This window comes from Athene cunicularia, assembly GCF_003259725.1.
Source record: "Athene cunicularia isolate RWA chromosome 22 unlocalized genomic scaffold, athCun1 chr22_part1, whole genome shotgun sequence".
Classification (NCBI taxonomy): Eukaryota; Metazoa; Chordata; class Aves; order Strigiformes; family Strigidae; genus Athene; species Athene cunicularia.
This window is the reverse complement of record NW_020799128.1, coordinates 1,890,782-1,911,003: the sequence shown is the minus strand read 5'-3', so window position 1 is coordinate 1,911,003 and position 20,222 is coordinate 1,890,782. Positions and strand designations below refer to the sequence as shown.

General features: G+C 46.7%; 1 protein-coding gene across 1 annotated transcript in view; it reads left to right on the top strand.

Moving 5' to 3' along the window:
* DPYSL2 (dihydropyrimidinase like 2) overlaps positions 1–11,996 on the top strand; it is a 51,469-nt gene extending 39,473 nt beyond the window's left edge. The window contains exons 8-14 of the mRNA XM_026862974.1: positions 1,890–2,010; positions 5,432–5,588; positions 5,732–5,873; positions 6,089–6,259; positions 9,096–9,275; positions 10,718–10,883; positions 11,520–11,996. Of these exons, the coding sequence (XP_026718775.1) occupies positions 1,890–2,010; positions 5,432–5,588; positions 5,732–5,873; positions 6,089–6,259; positions 9,096–9,275; positions 10,718–10,883; positions 11,520–11,611 (1,029 nt within the window). The 3' untranslated portion in view covers positions 11,612–11,996. The remainder of the gene's footprint in view (positions 1–1,889; positions 2,011–5,431; positions 5,589–5,731; positions 5,874–6,088; positions 6,260–9,095; positions 9,276–10,717; positions 10,884–11,519) is intronic.
* The last annotated feature ends 8,226 nt before the right edge of the window (positions 11,997–20,222 follow it).

Here is a 20,222-nt window from a genome sequence, read left to right as displayed (position 1 = left end):
CTCAGCTCATTCCATGATGACTTTTGAGAGCAATCCATCTTTTTTTTGTTTGTTTTGTTTTTATTTTAGCCACAAAAACGCTGAAAGCACAAGCGGTCCAAGTGCTCCAGGAAATGTCATGTCTTTTTTTCCAAGAGAACTGCTGTGCTAGGGCTTCTAGTGCATACTGGTAATTGCAAACATTCCCCTTTGGACTAGTCCTTGGGTTATTGTTATGTGCCTATCACCAGAGCATCTGGGCACGAGGCATGAATTCAGCAGCTTTGTTCTGGGTAGAAAATACTCTCCTCCTGCTTAGCTGTTGCTCAGATGCCTTTTGGTCAAAAGTCTGGAGGTGCCTGTTGGTTTAGCCCCGCTTTGCAAGTGGGGAAATTAAGGCACAGGGTGGGAACGTGAATTTCCAGCAGCTGCAGTGGCAGAGCTGTGTGCAGGCCTGCTTGAAATGGGCAGTTTGCAAACTGATGCCATTGCCTGGAAGCGTTGGCCCACCTGAGTTCTCTCTCCTTGTCTCTCAGGAGGGAGAAGAATGATTTTCTTGGCCCTTCCCTTCAGCCTCTGTCTTCCCTGCTGGGCTGCTGGCTGTGGCACGCTCGGTCCTGGAATGAACACCCTTCCTTGCAGCCTTTTCCGTTTGCATGGGGCAGCTGGGCCAGAAGATGTCCCCTTCTGTACACCACCCCTCCTGGGAGGGTTTGTCACAAGCCCCGGAGGGGTGACGGGCTAGGGCTTTAACCCTTTTGGCACTAGAGACCAGCCGGCTGGGTCTGGGGGCTGCTTTTCTTCTCAAAAATCTCCCAGCTGTTGAGTTGTTTTTCTGAAGCAGCCCAGCTGCAGACGGAGCGGCGTTACAAGTGGTGGCTTTGTCAGTGAGCAGAGCTGTTCTGAGCACCTGGACATCATCCCTCTGGTGAATACACAGTTCCCCAAGCTGATGGGTCCCTAATCTCAGGTACTTCTCTTGGTGGACCAGGCACAGTGCTAGGGACCAGCAAGTCAGTGCGTTCTGATTCTGCGACTGATGATGAGTTTTGGCTCTTGGCCTGTGATAAATCACCACAGAGCAGATTTTTCAAAAGCGCTGAGCGTGTGCCAGTCTCACTGGGAGCCCCCGGGAGGTGCTGGTAGCCTCTTGCATTTGGGAATCGGGTGGCTGATTGCTCTGCATGTTGGTGTCCTCTGTTGTTCGCTTGGAAAGTGGCTGTGGTATTGCAGGCGGGGTTCTCCGTGGCACTAGGCACCGTGAGCATGACCCTGCTGTTAAATCTGCCATCTGGACTGCTTTCATTAGGATGTGCGATCCCTAAAAGTCTGCAGAGCGATGACGTTCATGCGGAGGCTGTAGTTATAAAGTGACCCTCAGTCTTGCTGAGGTTATCTCTCTACACACGCAAGAAAAAATAGTTGATTTATGGGGTGGTTCACGCTCTGTCAGATCCCAAGCCAGATATTGTAGTGGAGGGTACAATTTAGGAGGCTTGTTTGCAAACGTGGCTTACCAGAGTGTGTGGCTACGGCATCTCTTCCGCGTGGGCTGGAGCATGAATAGTTTTGTTGAGTCAACATTTAGTTGCTTTTTTTTTGGTCTAGGTTAAAGAAGGGACTTAATCATTCTGACCTTGAGCACCTGGAGTGTTATTTTAGGATTTAGTCTGCTTGCAGAGAAACTTTGAAGCAGCCTGGAAGAAAAGATAGTAATGAGAAGGGACTACAGCTTGATGGCACTTTAATTATCATGATTACACTGGCTCAGAACCGGAGAGGTGGAAAGTCTCGTGTTGGCCCTGCACACCCTGTTTTCCCGTGAAAGCAGAGGCTGTGACGCTCTGAAGGGGAATGGGATCTGCTCACACATGGGATGTTACTAACTTGCTCCTGACTTTGTTTCTCAGGTGGAGGCAGAGGCTGTGAACCGGGCAATAACCATCGCCAACCAAACCAACTGCCCCCTTTATATCACCAAGGTGATGAGCAAAAGTGCCGCTGATGTCATTGCTCAAGCCAGGAAAAAGGGTAAGTTATTTCCCTTGGATGGAAGCACCCTATTAGCTCATGCAGTTCAGCTGCTTGCCAACATAAGTTTCATCCCTACAGGAAAGGTTTCTTTTTCCAGTGTTATTGTCCAGGCTCTTTTTTAAAAGGTCCCAAGCAACTGCCTCTGTCTCATCTGCCACAGACAAGTATTCAATGTTCTACCAGTGCCAGGACCTGTTTTTCTTTCAGCCTAAAGCCTCTTCATGCTCACCCTGCCACATCGAGCCATGTGTTCGTGTTATTGCAGAGTAATTCCATGCTGCCTCCTTAAGGAATCTCCCTGGAGATTGCAAGCTGTGTCCTCCTTCCAGCTGCTGTGGTCTTTCCGTGGTGCTCTCTGCTGAGCTGCTCCCTGGGCTCAGAAGTGATTCCGAGTCCTGACGGAGGTCTTGACTCACAAGCCCTACTGGCTGTAGTTGGAATAGCCAAAGAGGTTACTGATTCCGGCTATCCACAGTGCTCCTTGCTTGTGGAATAGATACTCCTCATGTGCTGTAACTCACAGCCTGGCATCCGAACAGGAATTGGGATCGGTAGTCTGGGTTAGGCTGGGAGTTGCAATTGCCTGTGATAACTCTGCCTGAGGATGCTGCAAGAAGCAAGACTCAGACCTGCCGGGGATGCTTCTGCCTTGGGTCTCTTCTCTCTAGCTGAGGTCTGTGGGGGAGCTGTGCTGCTCTCAGTGATGCAGTAGCTTCTCCCCAGTCCTGATCCAGCTGCTTTGGCCCCAGGAAGCATGGGTTACAAAGCACAGTGAGTGCCTGTCTCCCTGCTTTATTCTGTGACTAAACCCTTCGTTTCTATTTAGAGCAGCTCTGGGTGGGTGAGTAAGCAGGAGGGATGATTTTCCCCCTTCTTTCCTCAGAAGGGTTGGATTTACTTTTATGCAGTCTGAACAAGCCTGAATGGATATACAAATGACATCACTTTCCATCTGGGTGTTTGGTGTGAGAAGGGCTAATTTCCTACCGCAGCAAACAGATTTGTGTTTGTGTATGGGCTCAGAAGTATTTTGGTCCCATGATTCCTGTTAAATGAGTTCTGAGTTGGTGAGGAAGACTAATTTCCAAGGCATCTCTTTCTGTTCGTGGCGTGGAAGCAGCTCAAGCTGCTTGGGATAAACCTTCCTCTCCTAGCTCCATTAGCAGAGATCATGCTGAAATGAGAAGATGTGTTGACACGGCAAAGCAGCTGCGTGTTGCATTACCCCAGAAAACAACTTGATGTCACTGTGCAACTCAATCCTCTAAGTCCGGGGAAACATCCCTTCCTCTTTCTAGGTAAAGTACTGGAGGCGTGCACCACAGAGATGATGCATCGATTAAAATACCTTCTCGCTATCTCCTGAGACCACTCGCTGGCAAGCAGAGAGGGACGCTGGGGTGAGGGACCATGCACTCACATCACAGAAGTCATAAAACACAGCCTGACTTGGGCAGGTGTTACCCTGCCTGGGAAAGGTGCTGGGCTTGTCCCAGGTGAATGATCCACAGAACTCACTTTGCTTAGCCTGAGTGAACTGGCATACGCAGTTTTCATTCAGATTGTGTTTTTCTCCTTATAAGGAGAATTTGGGGTATAAATGACATGCCATTCTCTGTTCCTTTATTTAAATAGTTCAATATAAATGCTGTGCAGTCACCCAACTGGGTAGCCCAGGAGGGCCACACACACTAGTCTTGCCCTCCCAAGCAACAGAGGAAACATAACTGAAGACTATCCAAGGCGAAAAACAAAACAGAATTGATCTGCTAAATGAAAAAGCACGAATGTTATTTAAAGCCAGATGTTCCCAGTGGCATTTGTTACGGAGGAGATTCCCTGCAGACTCTTGTCGTTGGCAGATCTGGGAGCTCAAAACATCGCTCCCCGCAGAACAATCCTCCCAATGTTTTGGCCCACAACAGGCCTCCCATTAATAGCCAGCGTGTGTTTTGCCTTGTTCTGATTTCGTAACCCTATTTGTGGCAAGTGATGTCAGACGGCCTCTTCCTCCGCTGGTGGATCCCCTCTGACAAAGGCTGTTCCTACACCTCCTGTCTCAGTGTGGTCCTGGAAGCAGCGTGAAACCACTTAATGCATCCTTCTGCCCCAGCTGATGCGCTCTCCCACCTAGCTCGAGCCTGTGGACATCACAGTAGCTCAAGAGAACACAGTGAAAGCAAGATATTTTATTTTTACTCTGCATGACGAGGTGTATAAGACCCTGCTGACCAATTCTGGGGTTGCCTTTGCCAGTCTGTTTGAAGTATTTAGGGTTAGTATTTTGTCTTTTGCAGGCAGATACAAAGCCATGAAGTGTCTGGACTCAGAAGGCAGAGGGTTAGGCACTTAGCGGAGATTTTGGGAAGGTTGCATTTGGTGAGCAGATCTGTGGGGCTACCAGCTTTTGAAGTTGCAGCATCTTGCATCTGCTTGGTGTGCAGATGTTGCTGGTGCGTTCCAGCTTGCAAAGTATCGCGGCCTTAAGGATCCGCCGTTCCTTCATGTGGTTCCAAAAATGTTAATGAAGAGGAAGGATGCACTGGTGGTTAGCGCACTAGACAGAGAGTCAGAAGATCCAGTTTCATTTCCTAGTTCTGCCACAGATTTTCCCTGTACCCTTGGGGGAATCGCTCAGTTTTCCCTGAGCTGCATTTGTGAACCAGAAACACTGATACTTCCTCTGTGAGGGGATTTTTCTGTAGGCAGGAAATTTCCCTGAGAGTTTTCTCTTACCAGATCTATGCATAGAGCCTGCTCCAAGAAACCCAGCCTTGTTAGATCTTGAATACATACCCATTTATAAAAATACTGCAGGCGCTATTTTCATCATTCTTTTTCTTTCACATCCCTTCTAGATCAGGCTGGATCTCCTCACACTCTTTAGAGCTCCCCTCGGCCTCTTTCATGAGGTTCTTGGCCCGGGATACAACACAGTGAATCTCTACAGTAACCCAAGCACAATTAATCAGTGCCAACCTCAGCAATTACGCCCGTTTTGCTGCTCCAAGCTCTCATCAGTAACAATATCTTTGTTATTAACTCAGGTATTTAGTTGTTAGGATACTTAGTCTGAGGGACTTGTTTTTGGAAAATACTCGGGTGTTTCTTTAGAGATCTCGAGATAAACATGTCAGATTAAGAGTTTGCTTGTGAAACAGTTTGAGGAGCATTGATCAGGTCAGGAGTTCAACGATGTCTGATCATCTGGTTGTGCCGGCCAGTGGATTCAGTCCAACGTTGTGTCTCTGTGATCACATACTCGCAAGGAAGTACCAAGAAACCCTGCGGTGTGTGGAGCTGGTGTGACTTCCCGGACTGGCCCTTTTTCAAAAGGATGTTTTACACCTGGAAGCCAGGCTGGAGGTGCATGTTGCTCGGTGCTCACCGTGGATTTGTCTGTATTCCTGTCCTGTAGGCACTGTGGTGTATGGAGAACCCATCACAGCCAGCTTGGGTACTGATGGATCTCATTACTGGAGCAAGAATTGGGCTAAAGCGGCGGCTTTTGTTACTTCCCCACCACTGAGTCCTGACCCAACCACTCCTGATTTTCTCAACTCGCTACTGTCCTGGTGAGTAGAGCTCTTGGTGTTCAGACAACACATGCTTCATCAGGAGGCAGTTGGTTGATAAAAATGTTAGCTGTTGTTGCCAGCAAGCAAGAGGCTGTGTGTGACAATAAAATATCTTAAATACCTCTCATTGCCCTTTCCAGTGGAGACCTCCAAGTTACTGGCAGTGCCCACTGCACCTTCAACACTGCCCAGAAGGCTGTTGGGAAGGACAACTTCACCCTGATCCCTGAGGGAACCAACGGGACCGAGGAGAGGATGTCCATCATCTGGGATAAGGCTGTGGTACGTCATATAGGCTCGGGCTGCAGCCAGACTCTCAGAGCTGAAAGAGCTGCAGCAGGGTGTTGTTACCTCCCCCAGCCGCTTGTTCTGAGCCTTCCACTTGAGGTTTTTGCCCCTGCAGAGATCACTGGGAATCTGCTGTGCTGTCAGTGATTTGCTTTTCGGAGTGGTCCCTACCTGGCTCACTCAGTCACTCCTTTTTGTCTCTTCCCCAGGTGACTGGCAAGATGGATGAGAACCAGTTTGTCGCTGTGACCAGCACAAATGCGGCTAAAATCTTTAACCTGTACCCGCGGAAGGGCCGTATTGCAGTGGGCTCGGATGCTGATCTGGTTATCTGGGATCCTGACAGTGTCAAGACAATCTCCGCCAAAACTCATAACATAGTAAGGATGTTTTCTACAATGTGAGCTCTGCTGCTCATTTCCTCCTCTCTTCCTTCAGTGCCAGACTGTGCTGCCAAGAACTAGAGCTCATGACAACTCAGGGCTTTGTTTTCTCCATGCCCCAAGCCCTCTCTGGTCTTACACCCTGTACAGCTCAGCTGTGTGAGCAGAAGGGAAGAGGACTGAGTCCAAATCTGAAATCACATGAACTACCCAGAGATTCCCCTCGGAGCAAAGAGATTGTCTGCTCTTTCTGAGTGTTGGATGCTTGGATCTGAGCACACAGAAAGCTCTTTAAATCTCCTAAAATATCAAAAGGCCTCTTCCCACAGTGTGTCACTTATGACCTTCTGGCTCATTAGCAGTGGGCATGTGAGCTGCCCCTTTCCTAGCTGGGGTCGGTGAAGGTTGTCCGCTTGTGGACGTCTTTGCTGGAGAGCTGATCCAGATCAAGGAGTCTGAGTGGATTTATTCTGGCACGTGTGTGTGGGGTCATACCTAGACATGATTTTACCCGTGATGATCCCAGTGTTAGGTGGCACAGGGAGGCACAAGGCAGCACCCAGACTAACCAGACCTTCCCCTTGTTTCTCTGTGGCTTTGTGGTGGCACTGTTTAGGCACCGCTGTGGCCCACAGCTGTGGCCCGTGTCTTACACCTGGCTCCTCCAGTGAAAAAGCTGTCCCACCCTGTGGGAAACTGCAGAATGGTCCCAGTGCAAAGGGCTGGTTGGAGTCTCCCTGTGACATTCGAGCGCTGTCTCAGAGAAAGCAACCACTGTTTGCATTTGTTGACAACTTGTTTCACTGCTGGCGATGAACCTATGGAATGTTTCCCTGGAAAAAAAAACAAAAAAACAAAAAAAAACCCCCAAACCAACTCCTTGTTCTTTTTTCCGTGAATGCTTTCATTCACTCTGGAGCTGAAGGAGCAAAATTTTCTTCCACACTTGGATCCCTGGGCACATTCACAAAGGAACATTTTTTACAGGTTTGGTTCACTTCCCTGTGATTTAACTCTGGGTCAGAATTGGTCACAGATGGCCTGGATTCATCCTGCCTCTGCTTAGACTTCTAACAGAGGCATCTGGACGCAGAAGTCTGGCTGCTTCAGTCAGCTCAGAGGTGCTTCTGGACTCTTCACACCTCCAGTCTGGAGAGGGATGGCTTAGAGGAGGGAGCCCAGGGACATACCCCTGTTAGGGGCCAAATTTTAATGGTCTGAACCTGGATTTGTGCTTATGAATGGCTCAGGGAGCTGGAGGTAGCTTGCTGGGTGGAGTGTTTGAAAGCCCTTAACGGCCGTTGTCTTTAGGAAACGAATTGAACTCTTTAAATTTCCGAACACACAAAGCTCAGAGTCTTTTATCTTTCGTGGATATGCTCCGGTACAATCAGCATTGACTCCATGATTTTGCGGTAGATCTGGGCTAGGCTGAAGGAGAACCAGATCCACCGTGGAGCAGCTGTTCGGAAATTCTTTACACTCTAAGGACCGCAGATCCCCCTGGAACTCTTGCCCCGTGTAAGAGCCCTTAGCGCTCCGTGATCAGCTACTGCCAAAGGCTGCCTCTTAAGTTGTGCCAAGACGATGGAGGATGAAGGGCTCTCCTTTTCGAGTGGTTTGTTTAGAGCTCGAAGGGCTGGCTAAGAAATCACAGCTTGTTTCCTTCAACGTCCAGCTCTAACCTCTTCCCCTGCCATTGTGTCGCGTGTTATACCTGGCATTACACCTGCTGGGCGATTGGTTTGTGTCCGACTGCACGTGTGCGTGGTGTTAGAGGAGAAACTGATACAAGCGATGCCTTTAGAGTCAAGTCTAAAACAAAAGCCCCTTTGAAAGTCAGACGGAGCGGTTGCTGTGAGACGGGGAGATGCAGTGATTATGTGGCATCGGATGATTGCTGCTTTTTTAAATGCTAGAGCAACATACGGATATTTTCCAAGAATTCACACTGCTCTTGCCACTGTCTGGCAGGGAAACATTAGGAGCTAGAGAGGGGAGATAGTGTTTTTCTTGGAACCAGCCTAATTCATAAGCTTCTAACCAAGCCGCCTCCTTTGCCACCACAACTTTTTTTCAGGCTGGATCTGGTTTAGTGTCGGTTTAACCGCCATTCTAGCTAATTGTAAATCTGCAGTCAAGCCTACCCATACTTATAACACACTTGAAGAGCAAACTCCATTATTAACTCAGGAAAAAAGACCTGGATTTGTCTCAGAGATGGTCACTAGAGTAACAGTCCCCAAATAACACGGTCGTTGTGCATCTGATTCCAGGATGCTTCATGGGTGGGACGTTTACCAGTGATTCCTTTAAAGCTTGTTTGGTTGGTTTTTTTTTTTCCATGGTGTAATGTTTCCAATCTTGTTAATTGAGGATGAGCAATCCCATTAGAGTAAAACAAGATTGTCCTGGCCCCTGATCTATCAACCAAAATGCTGGTTTGAAATGCAGCTTTTCAAAATGATCACTATTTTTAGTATGAAACTCAGATAAAACTTTATTTGCCTCCTAAATTCCCCACGATTCAGCGGAGATAGGCACCTAGATGCATTTAAACAGGTGGACTTTCTCATTTGAAACTGTTATTTCCTCTTTATGACTCTTGTTGCAATGGAAATTTTGCATGAGTAAATCCTTAATAAATTTAGACTGCTAACCAGCCTTTCTATTAAACCACGGCATATACAAGGCAGGTAAATGCTGTTGAGTTTGCTTCCATCTGTCCTTAAAATTTTGGCAAGTAGCATGACTGGTGATTGCTAATTAAAGCACAGCAGGCTTTGCTGGGATGAATATGTTTGCCTCATGTTGTTTTTTTTGTTTGTTCTAGTCTCTGGAGTACAATATCTTCGAAGGCATGGAGTGCCGTGGGTCTCCCCTGGTGGTTATCAGCCAGGGCAAGATCGTGCTGGAGGATGGGAATCTCCATGTCACTGAGGGATCTGGACGATATATCCCCAGGAAACCGTTCCCTGACTTCGTTTACAAGCGCATCAAAGCAAGGAGCAGGGTGAGTGTAGCTGGTTGGATGCACGTTTGTGCTCTCGCTGAAAACTTCTGAGTTAAAGTGGGTGGAAAACAGATGCTGTCCCCTGGCTCGCAGACACACACTTCTGCAACAGAAAATGTTCCCTGGATAGGAGCCATATTTATCTCATTCCTCTTTCATTTTTGCTATTCACTTGAGTCATTACAGGAATATGCTTTGCCTTGAGCTTGGATTTGCTGCAAATTTTATTTTTCTGCTCTTTAATTCTTCTCTGTCTTGGGACACCTAGACAGAGCAGGTGTCCAGCAACTGTCCAGTTTGGAGAGGAGTCCATCTGCACATAACCCAGCAGGCTTCTCCTGTCACAGAAGAACCAAGAGAAGTTATGGATAGCATTTATATATCAAACCTTTCAGCAACAATTTGGAATTCTGATTTATTGTTATAGATGCATTAGGCTGCTTTCCCTTCTGTCAGATATGATCAGATGCTCTTGTCTGATGACTGGTGAGTCACGGCACAGCCTACTGACTGTGTAAAAGGGAGAGTTTTCTATTTTTAAGAGGCTAAAATTGTTGGGAAAATGGTTTGTAAAATACACCCATTCAAAACAGAAACTGCCTTTTGATATGCCATTAGTTGGTAAAAACTGATGGAGAAGATGACACTGAACTCAGCTGCAACTTAGTTGCTGAGAATTCAAGAAGTTTATTTCTAGATGGAGTCAGATTTCTGAGAAGTGTTTTGATGTTTGAAGTGTCGCCCTCTCCTGGACAAAACCAGAGCTGTATTAGTTCTGCGGACTGTAGGTAATCTTCACATTCTGCAAGCGATCTTCCCTCAGTTGTTCTTGGAAGAAATTGCAAGTTATCAAAATTACAACCTTAGTAATTTAGCGCTGCAGAGAACAGATCCGTGGTTTCTGTTGTGTGCTGGTCTCCCACAGAAATACGTCTCTGACCTATAAATCCAATTGGGCAGCATCTCAACTGGAATAATTGCATTTAACCCCAGCTAAAGCTCCCAAGCTGGCCATGTGCAGCTAGCCTGGCTCCTCTTTACGCAGACCTGCCTCTGTCTCAACAGTGTTTTGCTTTTTAGGGATGAGTAATAAGTTTCATTTGAGAGTCGTCAGGAGCCCTTAATACAACAGCAGGTAGGGTGAGCTCATTAAAGGACAGAACTTGGGGTGCAGGGGACAGACTGGCTGTCTGCTGTAGGCTGCTCACACCAGCTAGCAACTAGACAGAGCCCAGCAGTCCGGACCACGTGTCATTTTATCCGTGCTGCTTCGGAGACCAGCCACCACGCGAGGATCAGCGCGGAGGAGATGATGTACGCTGTCAGATCCTCTTACCCATCTTGAAATCTGTGTTGTTGGTTTAGCAACATCTGGCCAGCTGTTTAGTGCTGTTTTGGAGGCTGTTTTGGCCCTGAAGGCTGCCTGCTTCTGTGTTTTGCAGCTGGCTGAGCTGCGGGGCGTGCCTCGAGGCCTCTACGACGGACCCGTCTGCGAAGTGTCAGTGACACCGAAGACCGTCACGCCGGCGTCTTCAGCTAAGACATCTCCTGCCAAACAGCAGGCCCCACCCGTGAGGAACCTGCACCAGTCTGGATTCAGCTTGTCTGGTACGGACTTTGATGGGGCTAAATTGTTGTGAAATCACGGCTTGTTTATACTCCCGTACTCTGAATTAATTGGATGGCAGTGAGAGAGACTGTGATGTGTTTTTAGCTTGGAGGTTATCCCTTTAAGCAGGAGGAAAGTCCTGCTGACGTTCGTGCCGTGGCGTGAGTGCTGAGCACCCCCTCGTGTTCCAGGCTCAGACCTCAGCTGGGTGTCTGGAGGGGGCAGATGGCACCAACTTCAAGCAGAGCTTTGCCAGCGGAGACCAGCTGTGGGTCTGGGATGTGGCAGGTTTGGTTTCTCAGCGTGCTGGTTCAGTTCAATCAGAAAAAACTGTAAAAAAGGATAAAAAAGGCTCACTAAGGGCAAACCCCTTAGCCAGCTCTTACCTGTGCAGGGCTGGGGGGCCTCAGGTGTTGGCTGTGGAGGTAGTAATGCAGAGCAGGTTTCAGCAGAATGAAGGCACTGGAGGCTGGTGAGTGCTTTTCCCTCAAAGCCGATGCAGTTTGGTCACACCGTCGGAGCCTGGATGGGTTTTGGTGCAGTGGTGCCCTCCTGACTCCCTTGTCCTGCCCCTCGCTCATCTCAAACCCTCGCTGGCCCCGGGGGGGACCTGACGTTGCTTCTCTCTCCCGCAGGGGCACAGATCGATGACAACATCCCACGCCGCACGACTCAGCGCATCGTGGCACCGCCGGGCGGACGTGCCAACATCACCAGCTTGGGCTAAGGACCGACCCCTCCCGTGCCCGCCCGGCGGACGGGGACGGGGCACCTGGAGACCCTTTCTGATCCTTTTAGAGCCTGTGACAGTTACTGCGGGCAACCAGTGAGGGGGGGCTGAAGTAAGGCGCCTCTTTCAGTCCCCTCAGATTCCCTCCTCATCTTCACCAACCCCTCTCACTTCCCCCCTCAGCCCCTACACATTTAAAGAAATAAACCCTGTTTTGACACCTCTGACATGCGAAAGTAAATGTGAAGAGGATGTTTGAGATATGTGGCCTCTGTCCCATTCAGCATCTTTCTTTTAATAAAGGAAGGATAAAGTGAATTTCCCGGGAGCTGCCTTTAAGACACACACAAAAAAGGAATAAATAAATAATAAATGTAAAAAATACCTTTTTTTTTTTTTTTTTTTTTTTTTTTTTTTAAAAAAAAAAAAAAAAACAACCGTCAAGCAGAAGAGTAGTTCAAGGGTTTTAAACTGGATATTCTGTAGGGTTCTGTGTTCCAGCAGAATAGCTAGGCAAGCACGGAGGGACGGGGATCCCAGGCTGGCTGTAACCATTCCCAGCACTGCCTTTGAGGTCACTGAATAGCTGTCTGCTGCCAAGAGAGAGAAACAGGACCCAGCACTAGGAATTGACACAGCGCATCGCACCCACCCATTGGGTGAGCTAGAATCGTTGGGGACTTTGGTTCTGTTGGTTTGTTTTTTCATTGTGGTTTGTTTTTTTGTTTGATTTTTTTTTTTTCCTTCTGGATTTTGCTGCAAATTAGGTCCTTGAGGAAACTTTTTTTTTCTTTTTTTTATGTTTGTGTGTGTGTTTTTAATATGTTTGTATCATTGTGTTTACGAAGCCTTATCTGAGAACTGGGAATCTCCCTGTTCTTTCTGGTCCTTCCCAAACCTCATTCAAGTTGCAGACTCCCGCCAGTGTCGCTGCCACTGCCCCCCTGGTACTTCAGGTGTTCCTAGGTTGCGTCATTCCAGCCAACACTTGCCACTTAGCTGCAATGCGAGGCCACGGAGCAGGTTCATAAGCTATGATCTTCGGTGTACCCGAGGTGGTGCAAACAAAGGGGCTGGATACCAGCTGAGGAGCTGGGACAGAGTCTCTTGAGAAGTTCTTAGTGGTTAGTTTGTCTGCTGTTCCTGGAGGTGGAATTGGATAAGCATGGGGCCGTGGGTGAAGAGCAACATGTTGCTTGTAAGATCTTTGTAGCAGCCGTGTTCCCCCTTCCTGGCCGCCAACAAGTGGTTATTTAAAACTTTACAAGAGCTTATCTTTGGCTCTGGCCGGAAGGCTGGTCAGTTGAGGGTGTGCCCGAGCATCTGCGGCCATTCCAGTTCGAGTCCAGATGCCCAGCTGTTGTAACTGGGAGCCTCGGAGCAGCTCCACGGGTCAACAGCAGCTGAGAATCTCTCGTACGTGGTGGCGAATTTCACAGTCGCTCGTTCCTTCGGGAATCTGCCTTTGTGCAAACATTCGTGAGAAGGCCTGGTGGTTCCCCACCCTTCCTCCGATGCCTGCTGCCTCAGATTGGAGCAACCAGAGGTCTCGAGTGGTCCTTAAAGGAGTTTAGGAGCCCCAGCTTCTGTGGCAGTGAGCGGGATCTTGGGACTGAAGGTCTTTTAGCCTTGGTATTGGAGGGTCACTATTTTCAGGACGTGGAGAATAAATCTGCACCGTTAGATTCCCACTTAAACTCATCTGGAGGGCTGGGCAGTCCCACGGACCTGGCCTGTCTCTTAGCCCAGAGAGCTTTTCTACCCGCAGTGAACACAGCGTTACCTCCACTCTCTGCATGCCCTGGCACTTGGCTGCATCTTCTGCTTTCTCTTCTATTTGTACTTTGCCACGTACATTGACCTTGTTTTTTCACATTTGTGAGTGTTTTCTTAAATGGTGTTTACAGGTTCTTTTAGGGAAAAAACTATATATATGAAGGCTTTTGAGAGACAAGTACCAAATTTGTTGTTACGAAGTATCAATGCTGGGATTTGCAAAGGATCTGGAAGCTACTTAGGTACCCAAACCCTCCCAGCTTCAGCACCTCATTCCTTTAGGCCCTTTTGAACACGAAAGTTAAGAAAAACATTGCCATATTCATCCACGCATTTTGCATTTCGGTTTAACTCTTGGGTCTTTTAGTTTTGCATAAAAGAGTTTGCACTTTGTTTGTTACGTAATCCGTGAACTTAATATATATTGCAGCTATTTTTTTTTTTAATTTTTTTTTTTTTCACCTGTATGTTAAAATCAATTCGAACGAGTTGGGGAGAAAAAAAAAAAAAAGAATTGCAGATCCGTTTCAATTCTGCGAAACACTTGCGGCTCTTCAGTATTCACTTAAGTCTTCCTTTTTTTTTTTTTCCTTCACTGACTCATGATGACTTTTTAGTTTTAATTTGTTCTTCAAAAGGAAAAAAAAAAAATCACAAAAAAAGATTTTTGCAGGCTATGTAAGCATGTTTTTTCCTGTGAGAGCTCGTCCGCAAAAAGACGATGACTTAATTAATTAATTAACCGCAGTGACTTGAAGCTCTAAAAATAAAATAAAAAAAAAGTAGGATTTAATACTAGCTGGATTTAACCCTTGGATTTGTGATTGTGAACCATGAGTGGAGGAGCTGTAAGTGCTAAAGCTGATCATGTGTGTAGACAAAAAGAAGTACTGATATTTGACCATTGTCTCAATGGCAAAAAAAAAAAAACCCACCCCAACCCCAAGTCTTGTGTTTTATTCCTTAAGAACTCTGTGTTATATTACCATGGGAACTCCTAATAAAGACAAAATGTTGTTGTTTCACTAGGTGCATCTGTGTCTCAAGGCGATACGTGTTCTGTGTAACCGCGTACCCTGGCTGGTGCCTTCAACAGCTAAAAACAGGCTGAGCCCTGGAGCTGGTGCTCGTGTAGGCTGGTGGTAGTCCTGCGTAGGAGTGAGAGGTACAGTAGCAGAGCTGAAATAAGGTCCCGTGGTTCCTTGGAGGATGGTGATGGTAAAGAGGAATCAGCGGGCTGCAGTATAATTTCCTTTAGAGAAAAGCAAGCCTCGGGGCAGTTGTCTGTTTAAAACAGTATTTGGCAGAGGAGAGGCATTTGCTTGAAAAATCCTGGCTCCGCATTGCAGAGATCGCTGATGAAATGCGAGCAAAAGAAGCTAAAACTATTGGCGTAGCCCTCAGCCCTCCAATGTGTTTCTACTTGGACCCTCCAAACAGCGATGGAGGAGGGGAGAGAAAGTACAGCCGTAAATAGAAGCCACACACAGATAACTGAACGGGGAGTGTCAGAGCTGCCTGGAGGAACGCCAGTGAGACTGGTGGTGGTGGTGGTGGTTGGGTTTTATTGTGTTACAGGGATGCTGTGAGAGAGATGGCAGCAGATCGTGGGAAGGGCTCAAGGAGCCACCGTCGCCGTCAGCCGCTCGGGTCCTCGGTTGCCGCATCCCTGCGTCCGCCGGATCGACCCTCTCGGTGGTCTCCGCCCAAATCCCAGCACAGCTGGAGTTTGCAGCTGACTTTGCAGGGCTGTTTAGCTCTTGTTCCTCATCCGAACAAAACCAAATGTTTAAGTGCTCGGTGAAACCCAATTCGCTGTCTCCACGCAGCTTTAAACCTGGCACCCCTAGCCAGTGGGAGGTTTTAAGAGGGTTTCCTTTTTGTCTGTTGAGAAGGGGCAATGATCTAATAAATGCTCTAATAAACTAATCAAAAAGAGTTCTGGTTAATGTGGGGATCCTGGCTCTGTCATAAATGACAGGCAGTTATTTGGCTACTGGCAGCTGAATTAGCTATTAGCATATATGCAATCAAATCCCATAGAATAGGATTGGTGGGTATTTGTATAAAACTTATTAGCTTGTCCGTGCAATATCCCAGTGAGAGATACATTCAGCCTAAAGCACTGGGCTTTAGTTAACATACATCTGCAGAGCCTCCATTTGCTTTTATTCTATCATTATTTCCTCTTCCAGCACCTAAATTGGAAAGAGAGAAACCTCTCCCCCAGGAAACCAAAGAAAACTCTTCCCCAGGAAATCAATTCCAGGGACTCAGTGAACCTGGTTCATGTTGGAACAGGCCAAAAAATATCAACGGAAACCTTACGGAAGGTTTTGAGGTCAGGAAGAAGTCATCAACAGCCAGATCTAAATCTAACGGGTACTGAGGAACCAAGCCAGGGAGCCGTCTCGGGAGCCAGGGTCAGGTCAGTGGGGCAGGACTTGCTGCTGCAGAAGAGCACGAGAACAGTCGTGTTTTGTCAACCCCTTAACCCAGGCGGGTCTTTGCGCTGGCAGTGCTGGGGGCCAGCTCACGGCTGCTTTGGTTCTCTGCAACCACGCGCCTAAAACAATACAGAGCTAACCTGATGTTCACTTTGATACAGAGTTAGTGGCTCAGAGGAGAAGAAAGAAAGTCGGCGATGAATTTGACTCGGTGGCCTGGATGACCGCTCGGGAGGGGCGGTGGGTTATCGGGGCAGCGTGGCAGGGCGCTGGGAGCGATTGTCACTGGTCCCTGCAGCTCATCTGCCCCGTTTCAGCATATGCCAAGACCTATGAGCATTTTCAAAGCCAAGTCTTCTCTGACCTAGGGCTCATCCATATCTATATTTATATTATTATATCTCTATAAAAGCATATTTACGTGCCTCTGTCCAACCCAACCGGTTTTGCGGCAGACAAGGTTCATTTGCACTGTTTTCCTGCAAGCTAAAACCAGTATTTCTGCAGCTACCACAGTAATTTGAGGGTGTCTTGAGTGCAGAGGCCCCCAAGGCTCCTTGGCAGTACGACCTACTTGCTTTGCACTTCAGAAAAAAAACCCCACGGTTGGGTAACCCTTAGTGTTGGGCTGGCACCTTCACATGGAACATGGTATCAAGCCCCTAACTACGCTACTATACATGACTCTAGATGGCTTGTGCAGGACAAAAATCCTACTAATTAATACTAAGCTTAATTAACTTAAATTTCCCAAGATTTTTAAGACTCTAAAAATTAAAGCATTTAGTACTGTTAGCTGTTTGCTCTGCTCAGACAGGAGCTTCGGAACTGGTTTTCTCCCCCTTTTTTTTAGCACAAAAGGTGAAGGTTGGGCTCACCCCCATTAGGTGGCAGCAGGACCCACAGCATGACAAACTCCCTTGAGGCACATGGGTCATCCTGAGAATGATACAGGATGTAATAAACGTAGAACATGCACGGGGCTTGTGATTGCTGTGACAGAGATGACACACACATACATCCTTTCTATTATATTAATATATTGGATAGTATTTCAATGTTAAAAAGATATGAATCATCTAAGTGCGTTCTGTTACAGTTTAAGCCCAACAAGCCACCCTCCTATAATAAAATAGAGCAAGCCATAAACTTCATCTACCGATTTAGTTACAGGTAAAAAAAGACCCAAACATTATTTTTTAAAACAGATTTGGGCTTTTCTCCACAAAAGTATGATGTCCAAGAGTAGAGGTAAGGTAGATTTGAAGAAATGGCAGGGTTTTCCATCCTCTGAAATGCTTCTGTTTCTCCTCTGCCATTTCCTGCCCCTCTTCTTGTGGTTAAATTTTTTGGCTTTTGGCTTTGCGCAGCCGTTCTCTGCGTAAGTAGCTACTGGCGGAGGGGGAAGAAGAGGGAAAGAATGAACAATTGATTGGTTTATCGTATTAGTTGTTCCACTCATTTCTCATTGAGAAAACAGTGAAAAATAGAAGTTCAGAAAAAATACCCCGTAGATTCTTCCTCTCTAACATGGAAAACATGCAGATTTTTTTTTGCTCTGTGTTGTTCTTACCAGTAGCAGGAAAAGTTTTCCCTTATAAAAAAAAAAAATATCACCCCACTCAGAAAACTAAATAATTTTCTTTCTTGAAAGGAATCAAAACTAATTCTGATCAGCACCAAACTGTGCCACCGTGTCTTTCCAAGAGCTAGCTGCTGGCTCATATCTGCAGGAGAACAATTTTCCTTCTTTGCTATTGCTCCTCCTATTCCTCTTTCTTGTAAAACTGCAAACTTTGCCAACTGACTGCTGTACAATTAGAGGGCATTATCTATTTTTTTCTCCCGTATAACACAGGCCGGAGAAGTTGCCCTTTGCTAACTCTAGTAAGTCGTGATTGACTTTTACAGCCTTGGCACCCTGACTGCGGATTTACCACTCTGTACTTGAGTGTGGTGTTCTTTCCACAAGCTTTTTTTTTTTTTTTAAACCGTTAACCAATAAAACTTGGCAGACACCTTATAGTGAGTCTTTCAGTGCTGACTTGCGAAGCCTCAAATGGCAGAAAATCCCTTGGTGATTTATTCCATGGTTTAATCATTTTCATGGTTAATTCTTTTCCCTTGCTTCTGATTTGAATTGGCCTGCCTTTCACTTCTCACCAGGAGGTTTTGTTCTGCCTTCCCACAGTAGAGCAGAGATGCCTCTGAGGGCGATGGGGGACTCTTCGATAGGTGGCTCAAGCAGCCGATCCCACCATGTCCCCTCGTGTCAGGAGAGTGATACACCTGCAACCAGCATCCCCCTGAGTATTTACCAGCTCAGCCAGCTACTGTGTGCTGGGAAAGGCTGTGATGCCTTCCCCCCTCTGACCCTTTGCTTCCCCTCGCTGACCCATCTGAGCTACGGTCCAGCCAGCCCGAAGCGATGAGACGGGATTCGTAACACCATGGAAAACCTCATCTAAAACTGTGGGAGGAGCTGACCCGAGGAGCCTGCATTCTTCAGGTTTTGGCTGTGGCTGTGGATTCCTGTTGCTGGTATACGTAAGTGCATGTAGAAAATGAAGAGCCGCTTTTCACAGCAGTTCTTTATTTTTGAAGTTGTAAATAAGGCCAATATTTGTTCCCCACGAGTGCAGTTTAAAAAGCAGTAATGCTTATTGGTCAAAAAAAAAAAAAAATTACTCCTTTTTCCCATGTGAACTGTGAGTGTAAGAGACATCACATTTAACCAGTAGTGTTGAGTTGTTAGGATTGGAACATAGAGGATGACAAGAAATTCATGCTTCGGTGCCCAAGCCAGACCCCATACAGCAGTTGAGGGCGTTTATATTTAATGTCTGTGACACAAAACATTCCTAAGATACAAAGTAGTGCAAATGCAAGAATAAATGAAGTAGATCACAAATCGGTGTTAGTTAGTTTTGTCCAGTGAGAGCTTGATCTGCTTGCTGAATTTCAATTCCAAAACATAACGATTGCTACCTTTTTTTTTTTTTTTTCTGCTTTGTTTCATTCAGATCTCAGAGACAAGTGGTAGGAAACTTTACTTAAGCTCACGCATAAATCCCAGTTTCATTTGTGCAACAGCCGCATCTTGTCCTCTGCCAGTCCCTAAACCAGGAGCAAGCGGAGGACAGCATTCCAACGCAAACTGTTGTTTACTAATGGTTAGGTAGTAATAGCAACGGGCTGTGATTACTACAGCTACTCAAACCGTGTGTAAAACTCTCTCAGTTGTTAGGCCAGAATAATCACACAGCAGTTTTTGGGGAAATGATGAGTTAAACTGGCAACAGAGCTCTAGTTTCTTAGTCCTAAATCCAGAAAGCAATCCCTATCCCAGAGACTTTTTTTTTTTTTTTACTCATCAAAACCACCGAGGATTTGCTCCTTTCCTCGGAAGTGGCTCGTTTCCACAGGAGGGCACCAGATACACGTGTTTAAGTTGCATTTCTGTGAGTTTCTTGAGGTTATTTCTTCCTCGTATTCACATTGCTTCCTCCATAAACACATATGGACCTGCTTAAACAGAGTACACAGGCCTTGGCATGTGTATATATATTATGCTTTTCAACACCAGAACCTGCCATATTTTACTTTGTCTTAGATTATATAGATGCTGGTTCATGCACAACTGAAATAATCTCTTTTTTTTTTTTTTTTTTCCCCAAATCAAAATTGCCTGTAAGTGTAATGGGGAATCATCTGTTTTTCACTGCATTTTTTTTTTTAAATTCACACACAGAATTCTGCAGCAAAGCTATAGTTTAACTCGTGATTTTCTAAGAGTCCCATCAGAGTCACCCTATAGGCTTTTTCTACAGATTTCTTGCAAGTTTTTTGTTACAGGACAGTCAAAGCATGGTGAAAACTGCTGCGTCTCTCTCCCTTAATGGCATCAGTTAAACAGGAAAACATCTTGTTTTATTTATGCATCTCTTTGTAGCTTTTTCTTCCTACAGGACACAGACAAAGGTAGCACGGGAGAGGCAGAGAGGTTTGGAGGTGGGTGTCACCTTGGTGGAGCATTGCATTTCTGGGACAGGGAGGGGAGGCCAGTTGCCAAGTTAAGCACCAAATGGGGGTTGGACTGGGACTAGATGACATTCAAATGTCACAGCTCATCAACTACTCTCAGGCTTCTGGCTCCAAATGCTAGACAATTCCCAGGGATGGCTTGCCTTGTGTGACACTTTAAAGAGCAGGCACGCCATGAGATTTAATGTGGCCTTCCTCTCTGGGCCTTTCGTGTTACCTCTTGGTCAGAGAGAAACGTAAAAAGTCCCAGCAGGGAAAGTCCTCGAGGACTCAGCCCAGCTGGACATTTCAAGGCTGAGATCCAGATTATCTGCGGATTGAGCGAAGCTCCGCAGAGCGCC